The sequence below is a fragment of the Dromiciops gliroides genome, chromosome 1 (genome assembly GCF_019393635.1).
Source record: "Dromiciops gliroides isolate mDroGli1 chromosome 1, mDroGli1.pri, whole genome shotgun sequence".
NCBI classification, from domain to species: Eukaryota; Metazoa; Chordata; class Mammalia; order Microbiotheria; family Microbiotheriidae; genus Dromiciops; species Dromiciops gliroides.
Genome location: NC_057861.1, coordinates 501,243,216 through 501,265,650, shown reverse-complemented (window position 1 = coordinate 501,265,650; position 22,435 = coordinate 501,243,216). Strand labels below are relative to the sequence as shown.

At 38.5% G+C, this 22,435-nt stretch overlaps 2 protein-coding genes across 2 annotated transcripts in view; one reads left to right on the top strand and one right to left on the bottom strand.

Moving 5' to 3' along the window:
• DCAF12 (DDB1 and CUL4 associated factor 12) overlaps nt 1–22,435 on the bottom strand; it is a 127,679-nt gene that overhangs the window by 30,469 nt on the left and 74,775 nt on the right. The window contains exons 3-7 of the mRNA XM_043971407.1: nt 19,549–19,755; nt 9,199–9,259; nt 5,333–5,526; nt 3,999–4,064; nt 2,477–2,639 (exon numbers count right to left, since the gene is read on the bottom strand). Of these exons, the coding sequence (XP_043827342.1) occupies nt 2,477–2,639; nt 3,999–4,064; nt 5,333–5,526; nt 9,199–9,259; nt 19,549–19,755 (691 nt within the window). The remainder of the gene's footprint in view (nt 1–2,476; nt 2,640–3,998; nt 4,065–5,332; nt 5,527–9,198; nt 9,260–19,548; nt 19,756–22,435) is intronic.
• On the top strand, nt 12,748–13,957 carry DNAJA1 (DnaJ heat shock protein family (Hsp40) member A1). The gene is given in 4 exon segments (XM_043979742.1): nt 12,748–12,952; nt 12,955–13,013; nt 13,015–13,343; nt 13,345–13,957. Coding segments are annotated over 4 exon segments (1,206 nt in total).

Sequence of the window (22,435 nt, the reverse complement as noted above, 5' to 3'; positions counted from 1 at the left end):
AATCATCAATACTGTCTTTAATATTGCTGAAAATTGGTCATACAGATCCTACTTACAGATTTAAAGTGACCAAAAGGTCAATTCCTCTGCAAGTTACCCATTCCATGTTTGGGCAGCTCTAATTCTTAATCAGTTTTCTCTCATGTACAGTCAAAATCTGACTCCACAACTTCTGGACCTAGTTCTATCTTTTGTGGTAAAAAACCAAACCCTTTTCCCATGAAGGTCTTCAGAGTACTTGAAAGAGCTGTCACTATGTCTTCCTTTCTCTTTCCCCAGTTCCTTCAGCTCATTCTCATGTGGCATGGTTTTAAGTGCTCTTACCATTCTGGTCGTCCTCCATTTTATCAATATCCCTTTCAAATGTGGCACCCAGAATGGTACCCTTTAGGTGTAGTCGGACAAGGCCAGAGTACAAAGGGACTATCACTTTCCTTGCTCTGGATGGCGCTACCTTTTATCAATTTAAGTCAAAGATTACATTAACTTCTTCTGTTGCCACTTTACAGTACTCACTCATATTGAGCTTACAATTCGATAAAATGCCCAGGACTCTTTCATATGAATATCCAGTGCCATTCTTTTCATCCTGTGTTTGTAAGATTTAAATTAAAAAAAATACAAATTCAGGACTTTACATTCATCCCCACTAAACTTCATCTCAGTATTTTCACTATATAATCCCAATCTCTTTGTATCTCAATTTAATTCAATTTATTTAATTATTTTTTCAGCTTCATGTCATCTGAATTTTTAAATAAATATGTCATTTATGCTATCATCCAAGTCACCGATAAGAAACAGGGACAAGGGCAGATACATGGGGGTACGGTACTCCAATAGGGACCACTGTTCAGTATGTTATCAATCTACTGAATATGTGTGTGTGTGTGTGTGTGTATTCTTTGGGTTCACTTAACAAACTCATTCTGAACCCACCTAACTGAACTATCATCTAGTGCATATCTCTCCATCTTATCCACAAGGATATCATGAGAGACTGGGTCAAATGCCTTGCTGAAGATCTATCCTTTCCTCAGCATCCCCTGATCAACTAGTATAATAACCCTTTCAAAAGAGGAAATGGGTTTAGTATGGCATTCCTAGTTCTTAATGAACCCATGCAGGCTTATTCCCTGAGTTCAAAAATTGTCTTTTAGTACCTTGTTGTAGAATATTTCCTAAATTACTATCAAGTTCACTGGCTTATGATCTGAAGTATTCATCTTCTTTCAGTTTTTGAACATTAGGACAATGTTTGCTGGTTCCATTCCCTTGGCAACATCCCCTCATCACCCCTTATTCTATGTTCTTTACTATCACTGAGAAGGGTTTGGCAGCCCCATCTGCAAGTTATTCCAGTACCTAGGATCCATTTTCAGTAGCCAGCCATGGGCACTATGGTATGGTGCTAATGAGGTTCTCTAAACCTTAGCTTCCCATTTATAAAACTACTAATATCTGAAACAACTTAACTCATATAGGGTTGTTATAAAAATCAAATGAGATAACATTTGTGGAATTGTTTTAATGGCTGTAAAATGATATAAAAATATACAGTAATATTGTATTGCCATTATTATTGTTTCTAAAATAGGTTAGGTTAGGAAGGGGGGAAAGAGTGAGAAGAATAGAGTGGGACAGAAAGACAAAGATAGAAACGGGCAGGGTGTGAAGGGGGAGGACTTGGTTATTTTTCACTGAAACTGAGGATATTCTCTGAGCAACAGTTCCAAGTAGAGGAGGAATAGATGTTCATACCTCTTGGGGCTTTGAAAATAACAGTTAGAAACTGAATTGTCCTAGTCAAGTATCAGTGAAAAGCAATGTGGTGGAGAGGATAGAGTGCTGGCTTCAGAGTCAAGAAAACTCAAGTTCAAGTCCACCTTTGACACACATTCTGGCTGCTGACCCTGAGTAAGACATCCAACCTCTCAGTGCCCAAGGCAACTGTTTAAGACTATAAGTTGCAGGATTTGTATTTGTAGAGGAAATTTCCTCACCAGGCACTTCCTATACCAAGGAACTCACAGGTTCAGTTTAAAAAAAAAAAAAAAGAAAAGAGAAAGCCCGCACGACTCAGTTAAGGATGACGACAGTATTTAGCCAATGCTATTTGGTTTCTGAAGGCTAATACTGAAACAACACACTTACTGGTTGCTAGTTTACAACATGGCACTGAATATTGCCTTGGATACAACCTACTTATGATGTTTAGCAATAGTTTTCTCCTTGCTGAAGTACTACCGTATTGTACTCTCACACCATAAATCCACCTATTTTACCCATGCAGAACAATGCATTTGTATTTCATCATCTTGCAAACTCAAAACATATCTGCAATATTTCTGCCCAGAAGTCTCTTGGCCTTGTGCCTATGTTGGCCAAATAAGATAGAGGGCAAAGAGGAGTAGGTAAACTCATATATGTGTGCATGTAGTGGAGAAAGCATGCATGTGCACACTGGGGTTCTCACCACTGCCTCGTTCCCTGGAGCAGACTGATTTGACATTATGTGACGGTTGTCGTGGGTCCAAGAAGGAAACATGAGCTTGAGAGCCCACTGCATACACAGACCACTCATGGCCATAGGCCAGACACACATTCTCACGACAGTATGGCAGCTTGATGGACAGGAGCTGAAAACCAACAGAAAGAGGATGAGCATATGACACAAGGAAATGGCAGACAACCCCTGACCCCAATACCTTCAAAGGCCAAGATGATCACAGGTAAAAATAACCCATAAACTCTTTTTTCTGTAGAATCAATCATCTAGAGAACCAACCCTCAGAGTTGCCAGAAGAAAAAGTGTGTGATCATCTTTTTTTTGGGGGTGGGGCAGGGCAATGAGGGTTAAGTGACTTGCCAGGGTCACACAGCTAGTAAGTGTCAAGTGTCTGAGGCCAGACTTGAACTCAGGTCCTCCTGAATCCTGGGCTGGGTGCTTTATCTACTGTGCCTCCTGTGATCATCTTTAAGAAATTAAATAGTCTGGATACTGCTGAGAATAAGGCAGGAAAAAAGATAAGCCTTAACCAAAAATCAGAGGGTAGTTTAAAGGAATCTGCTCTCTACTCAAACAGAGCCACCTTTCTCCTCAATATGGGATAATGAAGCAATCTCATTATCTGACCAATTACTACATTCAACAGAACTGCTGGGACAGGCTAGACTTAGAGAAGCAAATCAAAAAGGCAGTGTATGTATGGAAGGATAGGGAGTAGCCTATTCTATCCCTTCAGTCTCCAATAAGAAAACTTAACAGAATCTTGTCAGATTCATTCATTTAGCCACATAACCAAATTTTTATTGAGTACCTGTCTATGTGAAGCACTGTGCTAACATCTTGAAGAACAAAATCTTGTAACTTGCAAGAGCAAAAGGACTCTTTGAAGAACTGTTTCCTTGGGGAAGTAATTACAACACAGAAGTTGCAAGCAGCAAAGAATGTCTGATTATGGAATTAAGAGGAAGATGCCATTTCAAATATAAGTGACTTGTATTTAATACATTCTAGAAAATTGTATGTAAACTGAATTCATCTTCCCATGGATTCCCATGATCATTTCAGAGATGCTTTATCTTATTTATGATTGATAGTCACTTGCCAATGGCTAATACTTAATTTTATTTGCCCTCAACATCTTGATCAAGTAATTAATTATTTATAAATACTTAAATAGATGAGGAGGGCTACTATTTAAAAGAACATAGCAGTGAAACTTTTTGTAATATTAAAAATTATCTTCTAATTGAGCAATTTAAATATTTAGGATTTTCAAAAAGAAGGTACACTTGGATTCTGATGATCCAAGAGTTAAATTCAAGCGGTTTCGATAATTTCCTCAAACTTAGTTGTAGGCAAAAAGGTACCCAGGTTTTCTGTGGCTGAATATGTTGGAATTGGTTAGGAGACTAGGAAAAAATCATGGAGCACCATGACTACAAGGTTAACTAATTTTCATACAGTCACAAAGGAAGTACTGTGATCATACCTTCGACAGTGTATGTTCTGCTTTCCATAGATGAAAGTAGCCATCAAGGGACACTGCTCCAAGCTCCTGGAAGACAAAATGAGAAGTAGGTTGAAGATACTTCTACAGCAACTCATATCACACAGTCATTAAAGGCAGAATTGAGTGGATGGTGCCTAGAACTAGGCAGCCATGATTTTCCATTCTAGTCCCTCCACCTATCTAACCCCATTAAGGTCCTTGCTTCAATGTGGAGAGAGAATATAGTATGAGAGAAAGAGGAATGGGATTAGAGAAGTCACCAAAAATGGATTTGAATCATGGGTCTGTGACTATGGGCAAAATGATTTTACCTCTGAGTCTTGGTCTTCTCATTTGGAAAACAAGGATAATGATTATATATTTAATAATATATAACTACAATTACATATACATATGTGTATATATATCTATACATAAACACGTATATAGCACCTCCCTTTAAGAGCTGGTATGGTAAAACATTTTGTAAGTGCTATAGACATGTTATTATGATGATGATGGTTATTAACGGCTTGATCCCCACTTTTGGTGACCTTTGTTCTTCTTATGATTCTTCTAGCTCCGCCCCTTATCTCACACTTCTGATATGGAAGATCCAAGTCAACTTTGGAGTGTAAGTCATCAGAGAAGGAAACAGAACAAGGTGAGTGACTGCTTTTAGGGTCACAGTAATAATAAAATATTAATGTAAAAATCTGTGTCTGAAAATAGACTACAGTACCTTTGAGGGCCCATGTCCATAGCAGGTAAATAAAAGATCAACAAAACAAGCATGTATTTGTATATGTACATAAATGAGGTCACATGACTCTTGGACAACAGGCACAAACCGAATATAGAACATCTAAGCTGGGGACTGTCTCAGGGAAAAACAGAGGTACCAATACAAGTCTTATTTGATGACTCGTGTCCAAGTCCAGTTGCTCCCATCTCTCCAGGCTGGACTCACAAGCCTGTTATTGTTTCTGGAAAATATTTATCTCCACTTTAGGGAGAAGAGAACCAAATTGGGCACTGCTGAGAACCCAGAAAGATCCAAGTTACCTGATTAGTACTGACTCAAGCCCAAGATGTTGATGCATCCTCATTATGGGAAAGTTGCTGAGGCCTACTTCCAGCCTTGTTCACTGAAAGCTCAGAATAAAGGAATATTTCCTAAATTGACCAACAGTAAGAATAAGCAAAAGCAGGCTCCAGTAATCAAATTCCACTGAATCATTGATATCTTCCTATGGTTTGTCTACACTTGTCCCTGTGTATGCTCCTTTGACCCCCCCTAGCCACAGCATGCAAGCACATGCACACATACTTACTTTGTTTTTATTGTTGAAGGCCAGAGCCCGGACCTTGCAGTTGTCAGGATTAGTATTCTCCTTAGGGATGTCTTTTAGGGCCCTATGTGTGATGTGAGCATACACAGGGACCCGGGATAGGCTGTGCCTGGCATCACTTTTGGTCAACACATCTTCTGTCACCTCCCAAAGCCCCATGGAACCATCCCGTGAGCCTGCAGAGGAAACAAGTACTGTTTGGACAAACACAAAGCACTGACTAACCTTCCTCATAACAAAACAGGGGGTTTCATTAGTCCAGTTTTGCAGAAAGTAGGACAACTTCCTATCCCCCACACAAATGTTTCCCTACTTTTAGAGATTTTGCGATGTAGTGGATAGGAAGTGAACATCTGAACAAGCCAGGAATACCTGGGTTCAAATCACACCTCAGATACTTCCTAGTTCTGTGATCCTGGGCAAATCACCTCTTTGTGCATCAGTTTCTTCATTTGTAAAATGGGTGCTGGATTTATAGCCTCTAAAATGTCTTACAGTTGTAAATCCTTTGTCCCTCCTCACATTCACCAGTAGACTACACACTAAGAGTCTAACAAGAATTCAGAGTCCTGAAATAGGACTACTTGAGGGCTAGAGAGGGGAAAAGTGTCTTTTAATTTGTATTGTCCTACATGCCTGATTTCCTGACTGCTTTTCCTTCAGGTCCTGAGTCTGTGTTAATTAATTCTTGTAATTGGCTACCCTGGTCTAAATCAAGATCGCCAAAAGAAAAAACCATAATGTCTGGGCCTCACACATAGTTCTGTCATATGAATTCATGGTAGGGGGGTCAATGCTAAAGGCCTCAGTTCTGAGGGCCCTGAGTGGGAGGGAAAAGAAATACCCTGCAAAACACAAAGCTGATGTGGAAGATGCATGATAGAGAAGGAAAGCAATGGTCTCTGAGGGGAGGTGAGAAACTATTACTTTGAATGATAAGGAGGCCCTAGGAACGTTCGGATTCATGATCATTTTGAGAGCCCACATTCTTCATGTGTACCCCCTTCTTTACACTCACACAGTCTGAATCTTAGTTCAGATTTTTTCCCAGGACCACTGCAATATGGCCTAATTGGTATCTTGGGTTCTAGTCTCTCAAAGCCCTACTCAAATGTATCCAGATGTAGTTGCCAAAATAGTCTTTCACGGCACAGCTCTGTTTAGTCTCCTACTTCTTATTGCATTCTTTTGCCTTCTGGCAGTCTCCTCAGCTTGCCATTTAAAGCCCTCTACAGCCTGGCTTCACCTACCTTTCTAGATGAATTTCATATTATTCCCTTCCCTTAACTCTATGTTCCAATGTAATAAGCCTACTAGGTATTCCATAAACTCTGCACGTCATCTACTGTTTGCATGGCTCGTCAGAGTCTGTTCCACAGTACTCCCCTGCTCCTTAACTCTGTCTCTTTATATTCATTCAAAGACTTAACTCAAGAACTACTTCACTATGTAAGGTGTCCTTGACTTCCTGTTGGAGATCTCTACCTTCTCAAAAGAACATGCTTTTATTCAACTGCCTGCAAATAGTAAGCCTCTAACAGGATAAAAGTCTTTGAGGTCAAGGAATATTTTTGTCTTTGTATTCTTTGGCAACACTAATATATGGCAACACTGTTTCTAGTTGCTGTCTTTTGTCTTTGTATCCCCAAATAGTACTTGTCCTTAGAGGGTTCCATTCTGTTGCAATAGGGAAACCACACATACACATGTAAGTGTGTGTGTGTATATATATATATACACAAATATGTGCAAAATAATTTGTTCATATATATATATATGTGTGTGTGTGTGTGTATATATCTATATCTTTCTATCTATCTGGCTGCTCATGTCTATGTATGTGTGTATATATAAAGCTTAGAAATGTAGGGTTGAATTGGATTTTGAAAGATCTTAAATACCAAACAAAGGTGCTTGTATTGATGCTAAGGGTTAAAAGGGAGTTATTGAGGGGCAGCTAGATGGCGCAGTGGTTAAAGCACCGGCTCTGGATTCAGGAGTACCTGAATTCAAATCCGGCCTCAGACACTTGACACTTACTAGCTGTGTGACCCTGGGCAAGTCACTTAACCCTCATAGCCTGCAAAAAAAAAAACAACCAAAAAAAGGGAGTTATTGGAGTTGAGTAGAGGAGTGGCATGGTCAGACCAGTGCTTTAGGAAAATCACTCCAGCACTTGTGTGGAGGATACATTGGAGAGGGGAGAGACTTGAGGCAGGGACTGTTGAGTCCAGGTGAGGGCCTGAACAAAGCTCATGGGCTGATATTAGAGAGAACAGGTTAGATATGAAGTAGAATCAAGAGGGCTTGGAAGCCGACTGGATCTGTAGGATGAGGGAGCATGAGGTGCTGAGGATGACCTGTATACAGGCTGTAAAGCTGGTATTCTGGCAGCATCCTAAATAAGCTTCATGTCATTTTCCTTCCTTAGGGATGAAGACAATGAAATTCATCTCCTAGTCACCTTCAGTACCATCCTTAGGTACCATTGTCCTCATGCTATCGCCTAGTTTTGGAAGGGACACAGGAAAACAAATAATATTTAAGATCAATGCGGGGTGGTCTCAAGAACTCAGCCCCTAGTAGGTCCTAGCCTGAGGTAGGATCCCAAAGGGAGTGGAGCATTCTTGTATTTCTGCTATACTTCTTTGCAATCTGGTACAGAACCAGCTCAGTGGTTACTGCCAAGCTCAAATGAAAATGTTACTCTTGGCTAAAAAAATGTACGTGGGATTGTGGACAGAAAGATAAAGTTCTTGAGATCCTTCACTTTCCTTTTTTGAGTTTGCTGCTAGCAATATTAAAATAGATCCTTGACTAAAACATTTTCTCTGCAAGTACAACTTCTTTCAAATGCCAGAGCCTGAAAATCACCTAGCCCTGGATTCTCTCCTATATTTAAAGTCACTTTTTAAAAAGTTCTGCAGCTTCCTGAAATAAAAATCTTGTCTTACAACTAAGGAAAAAAGTAAAGAACTGATCCTAAGGGAATCTTCTTTCCTTCTGAGCTCCAGCCAAGTGGCCTCTTCCCTATTCCTCACAGGCAGTGCTCCACTTCCCATCTCTTGTCTTTGCACTGACTGACCAATATGCCAGGAATGGACTCCCTCCTCCCCTCCACCTCAGAGAATCTAGCTCTTCCTTCAAGATGCAGCTCAAGTGGCATCTTCTGCATGAAGCTTCCTCTATCCCCTTAGTTGCTAGTGCCTCCCTCTCAAATCACCTTGTATTTAGCTAGTTTGTGTTTATGTATACTTAATATCTTTATATTTTTCCTATATATGCCAGCTTAGGTCCTGGTAGCCATTGGAATGTAAGTCCCTTGGTTTTTGTTTTTTTGTTTGATTTTTTGGTGGGGCAATGAGAGTTAAGTGACTTGCCCAGGGTCACACAGATAGTAAGTGTCAAGTGTCTTGAGTCTGAATTTGACCTCAGGTCCTCCTGAATCTAGGGCCAGTGTTTTATCCACTGTACCACCTAGCTGCCCCTGAATGTAAGTGCCTTATAAGCAGGGATTGTTTCATTCTCTGTAGTTGTCTCCCATGGTACTTGGCACATAGTAGATATTTAATAAATACTTGTTGATTGACTAATCACTCACTCAAGTCTTCTAGGTCCTACTCCTATATGCTCTTTGTTGCCTCTAGAACTGATAATTTTATTCAAAAATGATTCTAAGGAGAATGTACAGAATATATCTGGTTACTTTATTTAGGCCTCTAAGCTCTTTTGACTCAAGCATTCTTGGTTTTGTAGTTTTTGTCAATTGTGTGATGAAAAATCCCTTAGCCAGAAAGTTCCAAAAGATCCTATAAACACTGAAAAGCATCTTAGAATGATAACTTTACCAGAAACTGCCATGGTATCACTGATCCATGCAATAGAGAATATCCAGTCCTTGTGTCCATCCTTGAAGCAGGGGAGAGAAGAAAAGAAAATCATTGAGAAAATAAGGCTCATCACATTGATTACATAATTTTGAGTCTATGAGTCAGCAAAAGAAAACCTACAAATCAATCTGCTGAAATGGCAGCTATAGTCTACCCCAAAACACATTTTAAAAAAATGATAAATGTAATAATATTCTAACCAATGGCGACTGACACAAACATCTCCAGATCTCTCCTAAAGTTGAGAAGAAATCAATTCTCTTAAGTAAATGGAGGTGCCTGGGAATCAGTAAATGAGTTCAGCTGGCACTTATCTTAAGTCCTTCCCTGATTCTCTCTTACATATTCCCAGTAGCATTGTTCATGTTTCCCAAGCAAAAACAAAACAAAACACGATGATAGTAGTCTCATTGTTAAAAATTAATCATCTATCTCGACCAGAGATGTGTGGCTCACAAAAATCTGGTTCAGAGTAGAGAAACCAAATTAAAATGTAATTGGGAAATGTTTAACAAAATAAATAAAACCACAGTACAATAGAGATAATAGTAATTTGTGTTTTTCTAAATTATATGTTGCCCACAAGGATGTTTCTTTTTGAGTCTGACACACTGATCTTGACTATCATCACATTAATAACTGTTTCCAATTTTATTAATACTATATTTGCTTATTTAAAGCAAAAATTTGCCTTATATAAAAATCTTTTATCCCTTTGGAAAAGTAAAATTAAAAATAGCAGGACTGTTAATAATATCATCCCATCTTGAGATAAATTAGAGGCCTTCCCAATAAGATCAGGGGTGAAACAGGATGTCCATTATCACCCCTATTATTTAATATTGTTCTAGAAATGTTAGCTTTAGCAATCAGAGAAGAGAAAGGAATTAAAGGAATTAGAATAGGCAAGGAGGAAACAAAACTATCACTCTTTGCAGATGATATGATGGTATACTTAAGGAATCCTCGAGAATCAAGTCAAAAAATTACTTGAAACAATTAACAACTTTAGCAAAGTAGCAGGATATAAAATAAATCCACATAAATCATCAGCATTTCTATACATGACCAACAAAGTCCAGCAGCAAGAGATAGAAAGAGAAATTCCATTTAAAGTAACGGTAGGTAATATAAAATACTTGGGAGTCTACTTGCCAAGACAAACCCAGGAACTCTATGAACACAACTACCAAACACTCTTCACACAAATCAAATCAGATCTAAATAATTGGAAAGATATCAATTGCTCATGGATAGGCAGAGCTAATATAGTAAAAATGACAATACTGCCTAAATTAATTTACTTATTCAGTGCCATACCAATCAGGCTACCTAAAAATTATTTTATACAGCTAGAAAAAATAATAACAAAATTCATCTGGAAAAACAAAAAATCAAGAATATCCAGGGAAATAATGAAAAAAAATTCACAGGAAGGTGGGTTAGCGGTACCAAACCTGGAGCTTTACTATAAAGCGGCAGTCATCAAAACTATCTGGTACTGGCTAAAAAATAGAGTGGTAGATCAATGGAATAGGCTAGGCTCAGGAAATGCAGTAGCAAATGACACTAGTAATGTAGTGTTTGATAAACCCAAAGACTCCAGCTTCTGGGATAGGAACTCAGTATTTGACAAAAACTGCTGGAAAACTGGAAGATAGTATGGCAGAAATTAGGCTTAGACCAACATCTTACACCTTATACTAAAATTAAGGTCAAAATGGATACATGATTTAGACATAAGAGGTGATACCATAGGTAAATTAGGAGAGAAAGGAATAGTGTACCTATCAGATCTTTGGAAAGGAGAACAGTTTTTGACCAAACATGAGATAGAGTATATTATAAAATGCAAAATGGATGATTTTGATTATATAAATTAAAAAATTTTTGTACAAACAGAAGCAATGCATCCAAAATTGGAAGGGAGGCAGAAAGCTGGGAAACAATTTTTGAGGCCAGTGCTTCTGATAAAGGCCTCATCTCTAAATATATAGGGAATTAAATCAAATTTATAAGAATCCAAGTCATTCCCCAATTGAGAAATGGTCAAAGGATATGAACAGGCAGTTTTCTGATGAAGAAACCAAAGCTATCTATTCCCATATGGAAAAATGCTCTAAATCTCTAATGATTAGAGAGATGCAAATTAAAACAACTCTGAGGTACCACCTGACACCTATCAGATTGGCTAAAATGACAAAAAAGGAAGATAATAAATGTTGGAGAGGCTGTGGGAAAATTGGAACACTAATACATTGTTGGTGGAGCTGTGAGCTGATCCAACCATTCTGGAGAGCAATTTGGAATTATGCCCAAAGGGCGATAAAGTTGTGCATACCCTTTGACCCAGCAATCCCACTTTTAGGTCTTTTGCCCAAAGAAATCATGGAAGGGGGAAAGGGACCCACATGTACAAAAATATTTATAGCTGCTCTTTACGTGGTAGCAAGGAATTGGAAGTTGAGGGGTGTGCCCATCAATTGGGGAATGGCTGGACAAGTTGTGGTATATGAATACAATGGAATACTATTGTGCTGTAAGAAATGATGAGCAGGAAGAGTTCAGAGAAACCTGGAGGGTCTTACGTGAGCTGATGATGAGTGAGATGAGGAGAACCAGAAGAACATTGTACACAGTATCATCAACATTGAGTGTTGACCTACTGTGATGGACTATATTCTTCTCACCAATGCAATGGTACAGAAGAGTTCCAGGGAACTCATGATAGAAGAGGATCTCCAATCCAAGAAAAAAAAAAGAAAGAAAGAACTGTGGAGTATAGATGCTGATTGAACCATACTATTTCTTTTGTTTTGGGTGCTGTTGTTTTTTTTTTTCTATTTTGAGGTTTTGCATCACTGCTCTGATTTTTTCTCTTGTAACAGGATTAATGCAGAAATAGGATTAATGTTATTATGTGTATATATATGTGTGTATATATATATATATATATACGTATAGAGATATATAGATATACCCTATGCCAGATTGCCTGCTGTCTAGGGGAGGGGGGGAGGGAGGGGAGGGAGGGAGAAAAATCTGAAATTGTGGAGCATGTGTGGACAGAAGTTGAGAACTATCTTTACATGTAATGGAAAAAATAAAATATCTCATTAAAAAAAAAAAGAAAAAAAAAATAATATCATCCCATCTCAATTCTGACGTCCCTGTATGACCAAGAATCATCTCCCTTTCTTGAAGGGTTCTTAACACTGTTTCTAGATTTAATTTCCAGTCCAGAACTTTCTGAGGATCAAGTTAGTGTTTTAGATAGGAACTTTCCAGAAAACTCAGTGAGAAGTGGAAAGGGAAGACGAGCTGCTGATACCCTTGTTCCATGCAAAATAACTCACCCATTCCAACCCTCTCTTTTTTTCATTTGCTCCTCCCAACATCCCAAATGATTCATGAGCAGTCCCCTTTCTCACCTTCCCCCTGACCCCAACCAGAAACTGGCCATTTTGACAGTGCCATCCTCTGAGTATCACTCCCCAACTATAGAAAATGGGGAAGAAAACTTATTCTGATGTTTTTTGGAGTAAAACCCAATGCCTTCTAGGAAGAACTAAAAAGGCATATAGGAAGCTATCCTTGAAATGCCACCTAGATAAGAATCCATACAAAGGAGAAAAGTTCAAACAGGAATTTTCAGCTTATGAAGTGCTTTCTGATGCAAAGAAATGAGATTTATATGACAAAGGTGGAGAACAAACATCAATGAAGGTGGTTCTGGTAGTGGCTTTGGTTCTCCAATGAAACTATTTGATATGTCTTTTTGGAGGATGTGGAAGAAGCACAGAGAGGTAAAATGTTGTTCATCGGTTTCCAGTGACCTTAGAAGATTTATATAATGGTGCAAAAAAGAAACTGACTTTGCAAAAGAATTTCATTTGCAACAAATGTGAAGGATGGAGTGGTAAGAAAGGAGATATAGAATGCTGTCCCAAATGCAGAGGTGCTAGAATGCAAATAAGAATTTATCAGAGAAGACCTAGAATGGTTCAGCAAATTCATTCAATTTGCATGGAACACCAAGGGCATGGGAAACAAATCAGTCCTAAAGATAGATTTAAATGCTGCAGTAGAAGGAAATTGTTCAAGAGAAAAGATTCTGGAGCTCCATAATGACAAGGGCATGAAAGATGGTCAGAAGATAACATTCTATAATGAAGGTGACCAGTAGCCAAGACGTGAGCCAGGAGATATTAACATTGCTTTGGATTAGAAGGACCAAGCTATATTTACATGATGATGTGAGGACCTTTTCGTGTGTACGAATATCCAAGTGGCTGAAGCACTATGTAGCTTTCAGAAACCAACATAAACTCTTGACAATAGAACTACAGTCACACCTCACTCTGGTCAGATTGTCAAACATGGAAATATCAGATGTGTGCTGAATGAAGGCATCCTGATCTATTGCTGACCTTTTGAAAAAGGGATTCTAACAACTGAATTTAAAGTAAACTTTCCAGAGAATGGCTTTCTTTCATCAGATAACCTATCTTTGTTGGAAAATTTATTGCTTAAAAGAAAGGAAATGTAGGAGACTGAAGAAATGGATCGAGTAGAACTGGTGAACTTTGATTCATCTCAAGAAGATGACATCACAGCAGGGACTAATGGTGGCGTTTATAAGGTTGATGAATATGTAGTGGTGTTCAGTGTCAAACCACTTAATGTAATGCTGGCTTTTGAATGCAATAGTGAATGACTAGAATCATCTTAACACACTTACTACTAGCTATTGTTTTTGTTATAATATTCAACTATGGTTATGTTCATGTTAATGAATAAAAAATCACTAATATAAAATGCTGATTTTGCAATTTATGTTGTTCAGTGTGCAGGATAGTTTAACATTTTTTGTTTGCTTTTTATTTTTTTTTTTTGGTGGGGCAATTGAAGTTAAGTGACTTGCCAGGGTCACCACAGCTAGTAAGTGTCAAGTGTCCTGAGGCAGGCTTTGAACTTGGGTCCTCCTGAATCCAGGGCCAGTGCTTTATCCACTGTGCCACCTAGCTGCCCCTAACATTGTTAATTATTTCCTTATGGTAAAGAAGCCTCCTCTAGCCCCACCCCCCCCAATCCCTTTTTTCATGATTTATACTTTTGTTTCAAAGTGTATATGCATTGGCTTAGATTGAGATTTAATTCTTGATTGATAATGTACACAAACATTTATAATTGTTATGCTCTAAAATTAAATATTTTACAGAATTTTTTTAAAAAGTAGGATGGCTTTGAATAATTCCTGCTGACTCAAATTAGCAGGATGTTCTCTTGCTCTAACTTAGGTGTTGTGTAAATGATTAGATTTGGGATTTGATTACAATGCTTTCTACCCTGGTGCCACATTATCAATCTTTTTTTTTTTTTTGGTGGGGCAATGGGGGTTAAGTGACTTGCCCAGGGTCACACAGCTAGTAAATGTCAAGTGTCTGAGGCCACATTTGAACTCAGGTACTCCTGAATCCAGGGCCAGTGCTTTATCCACTGTGCCACCTAGCCGCCCCCACACAGAATCAATCTTGAAGGACTAAGTTTACCTGGACTATGAATCCACAGTCCACAATATGAAAAAGAAAGTTCTGCTTCCTATAGACACAATAAAGAAGTCAGTTTGGCTTAAGCCTTAGTTCTCATGAAATGACATTTTTAAAAAACGTGGGGAAGGGGGGGAAGCACAGACAGAAAGAGGAAAGGTTTGAAGGTCAAGGAAGAGGATGGACACCTTTTTTTAGGCTTAAATTGAAAGGAGAAAGCTCTATGCTAGGAAGGCTGCTTAAGGTTAATGCCCAAATGTGGGAAGAGATAAAAAGAGAGAAGAGAAAATAGTCTTGTAGAACTAGAAGAGCCACTAACAAGATCCATCTCCTTGTTCTCATCACAGACTCAGTGGGACTACTAGGGAAAGCCATAACTTGTATCAGCAGGTATGGCCACTATGCTGGCTGTCTCTGCTTAACTGTTTTTCTTGATTACAAGCAAGAGTTTAATTCTGAATGATAGATATAAAAACAAAAAGTGTCAATAAAGCCAAGTTTTTTTTTAAAAAAAAAGATGGCTACCCCTCTTTCTCTATATAGTTCTGTCATTTTTTCTGCTAATGCTATCTACTTTGGGAGAGAAAACTGGGAAAACAAAGAGAAGACATCTGTCCCTTGGCATAAACTCCTTGTTCAGCCATACAAAGCTTAAGTAATGTAAGTTACATGATGGCTACATCTTTCCAAGAGGCAACAGAAGCAGATCCACATTTGAACTTAAATGGATTTCACACCTATCAGATGAGCTAAAATGATAAAAGGGGAAATGTGGGAGGGTATGTGAAAAATTGGGACACTAATACACTGTTGGTGGAACTGTGAACTAATCCAACCATTTTGGAAAGCAATCTGGAATTATACCCAAAGAGTTATAAAACTGTGTACACCCATTGACCCAGCAATACCACTATTAGGTCTATTTCCTAAGGTGATGAGGAAAAAAAGGAAAAGAACTTATATGTTCTAAAATATTCATAGCAGATCTCTTTGTGATAGCAATAAACTCGAAATTGAGGGTATGTCCATTAATTGGAAAATGGCTAAATAAATTGTGGTATGTGATTGTGATGGCATGGTGCTACAAGAAATGGTGAGCTTCTAGAAAATGGTTGCTTCTAGAAAAACATGGAAAGATTTGCAGGAAACAATGAATAGTGAAATGAGCAGAACCAAGAGGACATTGTATACAGTAATGGCAATACCGTTCGAAGAACAAATGTGAACGACTAAGTTATTTTGAATATTATAAATACTCAAGTCATCTATAAAGGACCTATGAAGGAAGATGCTAACTACCTTCAGGGAAAGAACTGATATATAGAAGTATATTTAGTATAGTTTTACATATATATATGTTTTTTGCATATATGTGTATATACATACATATATATATATATGCCAAAATGTGGGAAGAGATGAAAAGAGAGAAGAGGAAAATAATAGTCTTGTAGAATTAATTACAAGAGACGCTAACAAGACCCATCTCCTTGTTCTCATCAGAGAGGCAGGGGGACCACTAGGACTACTATATATATACACAAACAAATCTGTGTCTAATGGTGGCCTTATCTAATGCAGTGTGGAGAGAGAGGGAGAAAAAAAATTAAAAGTGTACATCAGAGAACAAAAGAAAACTCAGATGAAAGTACAAAAAAGCAGGGTAGCTTTGAAAATGATATGCAGTATTTATTACATAGTGTTTTTTTTTTTAAGTAAACTGTGGGGGCAGCTAGGTGGCGCAGTGGATAGAGCACCGGCCCTGGAGTCAGGAGTACCTGAGTTCAAATCCGGCCTCAGACACTTAACACACACTTACCAGCTGTGTGACCCTGGGCAAGTCACTTAACCCCAATTGCCTCACTAAAAAAAAAAAAAAAAGTAAACTGTGAAATGGCAATTCATGGTTTCATATTAAATCCTTTCTTTGTGTTGTGTTGTATAAATGGAATTTTTTGTCTTTTTGTATTGGTTAAAAATGAATTTTTAAAAAAGAACTTGAATGGAGCTAGGAAAGGTAATATTTTGTCAAAATGGCTAACTGGGGGCAGCTAGGTGGCGCAGTGGATAGAGCACTGGCCCTGGAGTCAGGAGTACCTGAGCTCAAATCCAACCTCAGACACTTAACACTTACTAGCTGTGTGACCCTGGGCAAGTCACTTAACCCCAATTGCCTCACTAAAACAAAAACAAAAACAAAAACAAAAACAAAAACAAAAACAAAATGGCTAACTGCTGGGAGCAGCAAAGTAGTGTGGTGGATAAAGCATTGGTCCTGGATTCAAGAGGACCTGAGTTCAAATCCAATCTTAGACACTAGACACTTACTAGCTGTGTGACCCTGGGCAAGTCACTCAACCCTCACTGCCCCACTAAAAAAAAAAAAAGGCTAACTGCTCAGCAGATCAAAAACTAAGTTTGACTCTTTTAGACAATGAAATGCTGGGATTACTAGGAAAACTTGGAGACAGAAAACATAATTCTCTCCTTATACAAAATCAGAATTCACCCGCACTTAGAATACAATGTTTAGTTTTGGTTGCTGCCAGATAATAGAGTTTGAGAAGGTCCATAAAAACAAGTAAACAACTAAAATGTTTCTGGGGTTAGAGGGCTGGATAAATTTTTTAGAAGAGACTAAAAATTTTTAGATCCTTCAATGTGGAATAACAAAGGGGAAGATGAGCTAAGTCTACAAAGTTCTGAATGGCATGAACAACCAAATTCTATACCCAATCCCAAAGTACTAAGAAAGAGCAACCATATCCACACCCTTTGAAACTGAAACAGATACATTTATACTTCATAAAAAAGGAAAACCACTTAATGAAGTAGGAAGCAAAATCATAGAATTCATTAAACAAACAGTACTGTCTAAAAACACAAAAGATCCAAGTCAGGGCTCAATCAACTCCAAAATGAGATATTAAAGAAATGCTTAGGATTATGCTCCAAACACATTAAAATGTTCATTTAGACAACTTCTAAGTATCACTTATGGTTCCTCAAAGTAAAAAAAAAAAAGAAAGAAATAGGACAAAGGGAAATTAAAGTCTATAGCCCAAGCTCTACTAAAGCCAAGAACCAACTGATTTTAGATGATTCTGAGAATATTAAGATTCATCCTGTATCATTTTCTTATTGGTCCTATTTACAGTTGCTTTTATTCTGTAACTGCTTTTTCCCTGTAAATGGTTTTTTGTCTCTAAACTTAGTTCAGGATTTGGCAGGCCTGTCATGGGTTAAGTGTAAAAATGCAGCTTTCTAGCTAATCATTGATTTATTTGTGCCTCCAGGAATTTAGATGACCTCAGGGGATGCATGTGCACAGGAGGGAGTTGGGCATAATAGCTTGACACCCCAAACTATCCTTCAAGGATGTTTGGTTTGTTATCTTGCACCAGGACTTCTCAGGAGAGAAGGAGGGGTTTGTTGCTAGGCCCCATTGCCACACTTCCAACCAATAACCAATTCCTTGCACCTCAGCTCTGTAACCGAGCATGCTTTCCTCAACCATATGATATCATTTCTACTGTTTTATTCTTTGTTCTTTATTCCCCATAACCTATAAAAGGTGAACTGTCCTTTTCCTCAGGGTTTTTGGCATAAATGGTGGCAAGACAGTGACCCATTTGTTGACAGGCAGCATGCCCCTGCTAATAAGTATTATCTTGCTTAGAGAATTGCCTCTGCTTACCCTTTTGTTAAATTCCAGTAGCAACAATTCTAACATGAACAAAAGTACCTTGCCACTTGGGCAAAATCTAAATTCCAGGAAATAAGCTCTTGATTAATAATGACAAGTGAAAAATAGAAAATATTTTAACAAAAATATTCAAGGGATATTAAATTCTCCCCAATGCCTGGAAAATTTGTCAATCTGAAGGTGTAAAAGAAATCTCTAAAGTTATGGATTGAGAAGTTGGATACATCTTGATCTCATGAACATTTTGACAGGAATTCTCAAGGGAACACTACAGTTTTTGAGTAAATGTGGTAACTGTAGATTTTTATCTACTGCCCATTATAAGAGTATGCCTCATGTTTTTTGTTGTTGTTGTTTTTTTGGTGAGGCAATTGGGATTAAGTGACTTGCCTAGGGTCACACAGCTAGTAAGTGTCAAGTGTCTGAGGCCAGATTTAAACTCAGGTCCTCCTGAATCCAGGGCCAGTGCTCTATCCATTGTGCCACCTAGCTGTCCCCCTCATCTTTTAAATAGTCTGTGGCAGTCTATAACTAACAGTGGGATTCTTGATCCCAAATATATTACTGTATACTATCATCCTGAAACCCCCAAAGAAAACAATTATACAACATTATGTTTGTGTTGCTGGTTTTCAGCAGCAACCTGGGGTAAACCCTGACTTTACTAGGCCCATAATAAAAGGAGCTCAATTCTAATGTTGGCCTCGGGGAAAGGGGGAAGGAAAGATGGAAAGAATACCAAAGGGAGGTCCATGCCACAGAAACACCTTATAAGATCTTCTTTAAATCCTTCATCATGTGGCTCTCTTACCTTGGACAACACACAAGAGAGCTTATTTTCTAAATTCAACTTCTAGAGCAAATAGGAACATGGTGAATCACATGTATATAATCCATTTCCATATCCCTATTGGACATTTTAAACCCGGTGCATCATACAGGAATGTAAGTCCAACTCTGATATGAAGGTCTAAGTAAACCTCAAATAGATGACCATCACAATAGTTGTTAGTTTTCCCACGACATCCCCAGCAACATTTAGAAACCACTTACATCTCCTACACACACAGGATCTAATGTAGGTAGCCGATAGATCGCAAGGCTGTTGGGGTTGTCTCCTCCAGTGGCCAGTAGTGTTCTTGAGGGGTTCAGCTCGATGGCATGGATACCACAGCCCTGCTGGGTCACCACTCCAGGTTCTCGATCTTTCAAAATGGGAATCTTGGTGATCTGGCCTGTCTGGACATCGACCACAAACAACTGAAAGAAAAAACCAGGGCAGGGAAACACCATAAAAGAATAACTAAGAAACTGAGCAAATGTACCATTTTTTCAGGGTTGTAGCTGTACAGGGGTTCTCGCTGCATCAGAAAGACCTGCTAGATGAAATGCTTGTGAATATCATGATGACACAAAGTGTATCTCCTCAGATCATCTACCTCCCCCACTGCATGACTTTATCATGCCCCGTGACAGGTAACCTCTCCTCCCCCCTTTCAGCTTTTTATGTGCTACCTTCCCCACACCCCCAATTAGATTGTGAGCTCCTTGAGGGGAGGGACTATATTATGCCTTTCTTCGTATCCCCAGTGTTTTAGCACTGTATGTGGCACACAGAAAGCACTTAATAAATTGACTCTGACTTGGGATTTGTCCCTTGGGCTATCATCTGCCATGCCTGACTCTACAAGGATATTAAAAACCATCAGGGGGCAGCTAGGTGGCGCGGTGCATAAAGCACTGGCCCTGAATTCAGGAGGACCTGAGTTCAAATCTGGTCTCAGACACTTAACACTTGACACTTACTAGCTGTGTGACCCTGGGCAAGTCACTTAACCCTCATTGCCCTGCAAAAAAAAAAAGAAAAGAAAAAGAAATTGCTCTCCTTAATGTGTTCTCTTAGAATTTTAGCTCACAGTAAAATACATTCAATCTAAATGAAAAACCATCATATCAAAGATCAAGTTGGATAACAATAGAATAAGTCACAAAGTGGAATCCTACACAATGTACCAATTCCATCTCTGTTTCATATGTAAACTCTTATCTAATCTCTGCTCAGTTTTATTAGAGGGAAGGAAAAATGAATGACATCAGAATGGCTAAACAAATTGTGTATATGATTATAATGGAATATTAATGTGTTATAAGAAATAACAAGCAGGATGATATCAGAAAGGCCTGGAAAGACTTATATAAATCGATGTAAATCAAAGTGAGCAGAACCAGGAGAACGTTGTGCACAGAGCCAGTAATATTATTCAATGAAGAAGTGTGAATGACTAAACTATTCTTAGCAATACAATAATCCAAGACAATCTCAAAGGACTAATGATGAACCATGCTATCCACCTCCAAAGAAAGAACTGATAATTGATTGAATATAGACTGAAGCATGCTATTTTTCACTTTCTTTCATTCATTTTTTCTCTTATTCGTTTTCTTATATAAAATGACTAATATGGTAATGTTTTACATAATTGCACATGTATAACTTATATCTGATTGCTTACCCCCTAAGGGAGGGGGGAGAGGAGAAAGTAGTGTGAGATTTAAAATTGGATATTAGATCATAAATCTCCCCTACTTAACCCTTCCCTTAATTCATCTCCCAGACTAGTAAATGGAAGAAGCTTCTGGTTTTCTAGATAGAGCCTTTATTGTATATAAGGTGTTGTTGATTAGAAGGATAGGAAAACAGAAATACAGTACAAATCGTCTTAAATCTAGGCTGTCTATATTCCTTATAAAAACTCACCAAACCGATTTAGGCCACCTTTGGAGTGAGTCAGACCGTCTGTGCCGCGCCGCCCGGAGTCCCGCCAAGCCGGCAAAAAAGGCTACTCCCGTTCTCTCCACCCCGGAAGTCAAAAAAACCCGGCAGGCAGTCTGACATGCGCAGCAGGCGCACTGTACCTGGCAGGCAGTCTGACATGCGCAGCAGGCGGACTGTACCCGGCAGGCAGTCTGACATGCGCAGCAGGCAGACTGTTCATCTCCTCCCCAAAAGGGTGGTCCTTGAAAAACTGGCGTCTTTCACTTATCCTAACCGACTGTTAAAAACTTTCATATTTTACCACATTTCCCCCCTTTGCTTCCTCAAGAAACGGAATGTTTCCTTGATGGAACAGTAAAAAGAATATAATAACTTTTGCTGACTAATAATATGCGAACAACAATACAGAAAAGGAAGAGAGGAAAGTTTTGTCCAGAGGGGCGATTTTTTTTTTTTTCCTCATGAACCGACGCTTTGACATTAGTCTTGCAAAGGGAGAGCCTCTGCAGAGAGTACATGTTACAGATAGTATATAACAGAAAGGAGATAGTAAAAGCTAATAAAGCAAAACAGTTCATATAAAGTCTCTGAGTTCTCTTGTCTTCTTGAAGTGGTAAGATGTCATCAGGAGGAAACTGGATTCTGGTCTGGAAAACTGGATTCTGGACTCTGGTCTGGAAAGCTGGATTATCTTCTTTAACTGTTTGAATTGCTGTATTTTTAAAACCTTAGCATAGCATTGTCAATGATCAAATTAATAAATTCCATTACATTCCCTCCTTTATATGGTTAGACTTGTAATAGAGGGTTGAGGTAGTTATGCAATGTGTAACACTTTTTACCACCATGTGTCTGGATCAAAGCCAAATTTAGTATGTGTTCATGACACCTGAAAATGTTATGGAAAGGTTATCATACCATATCTCATGGTTCTGAGACAGCCAGTGATTGTGCTAGGCCACAGGTGAATTCAACTGAGTGAGATAAAAAGATAAATAAGTTCAGTTAAATTAGGTTAAATTAGGAGGGAGAGAGGATGAATACTGGACTGTGCCTAGTAATTGTGCTCTACATAGTCACCATCATAAGCAAACCATGGACTTACGTATACCTGTCTCTCCTTTTGTTGCACATATATTCTCTCCAGGGCCTGCGTCAGAGTTC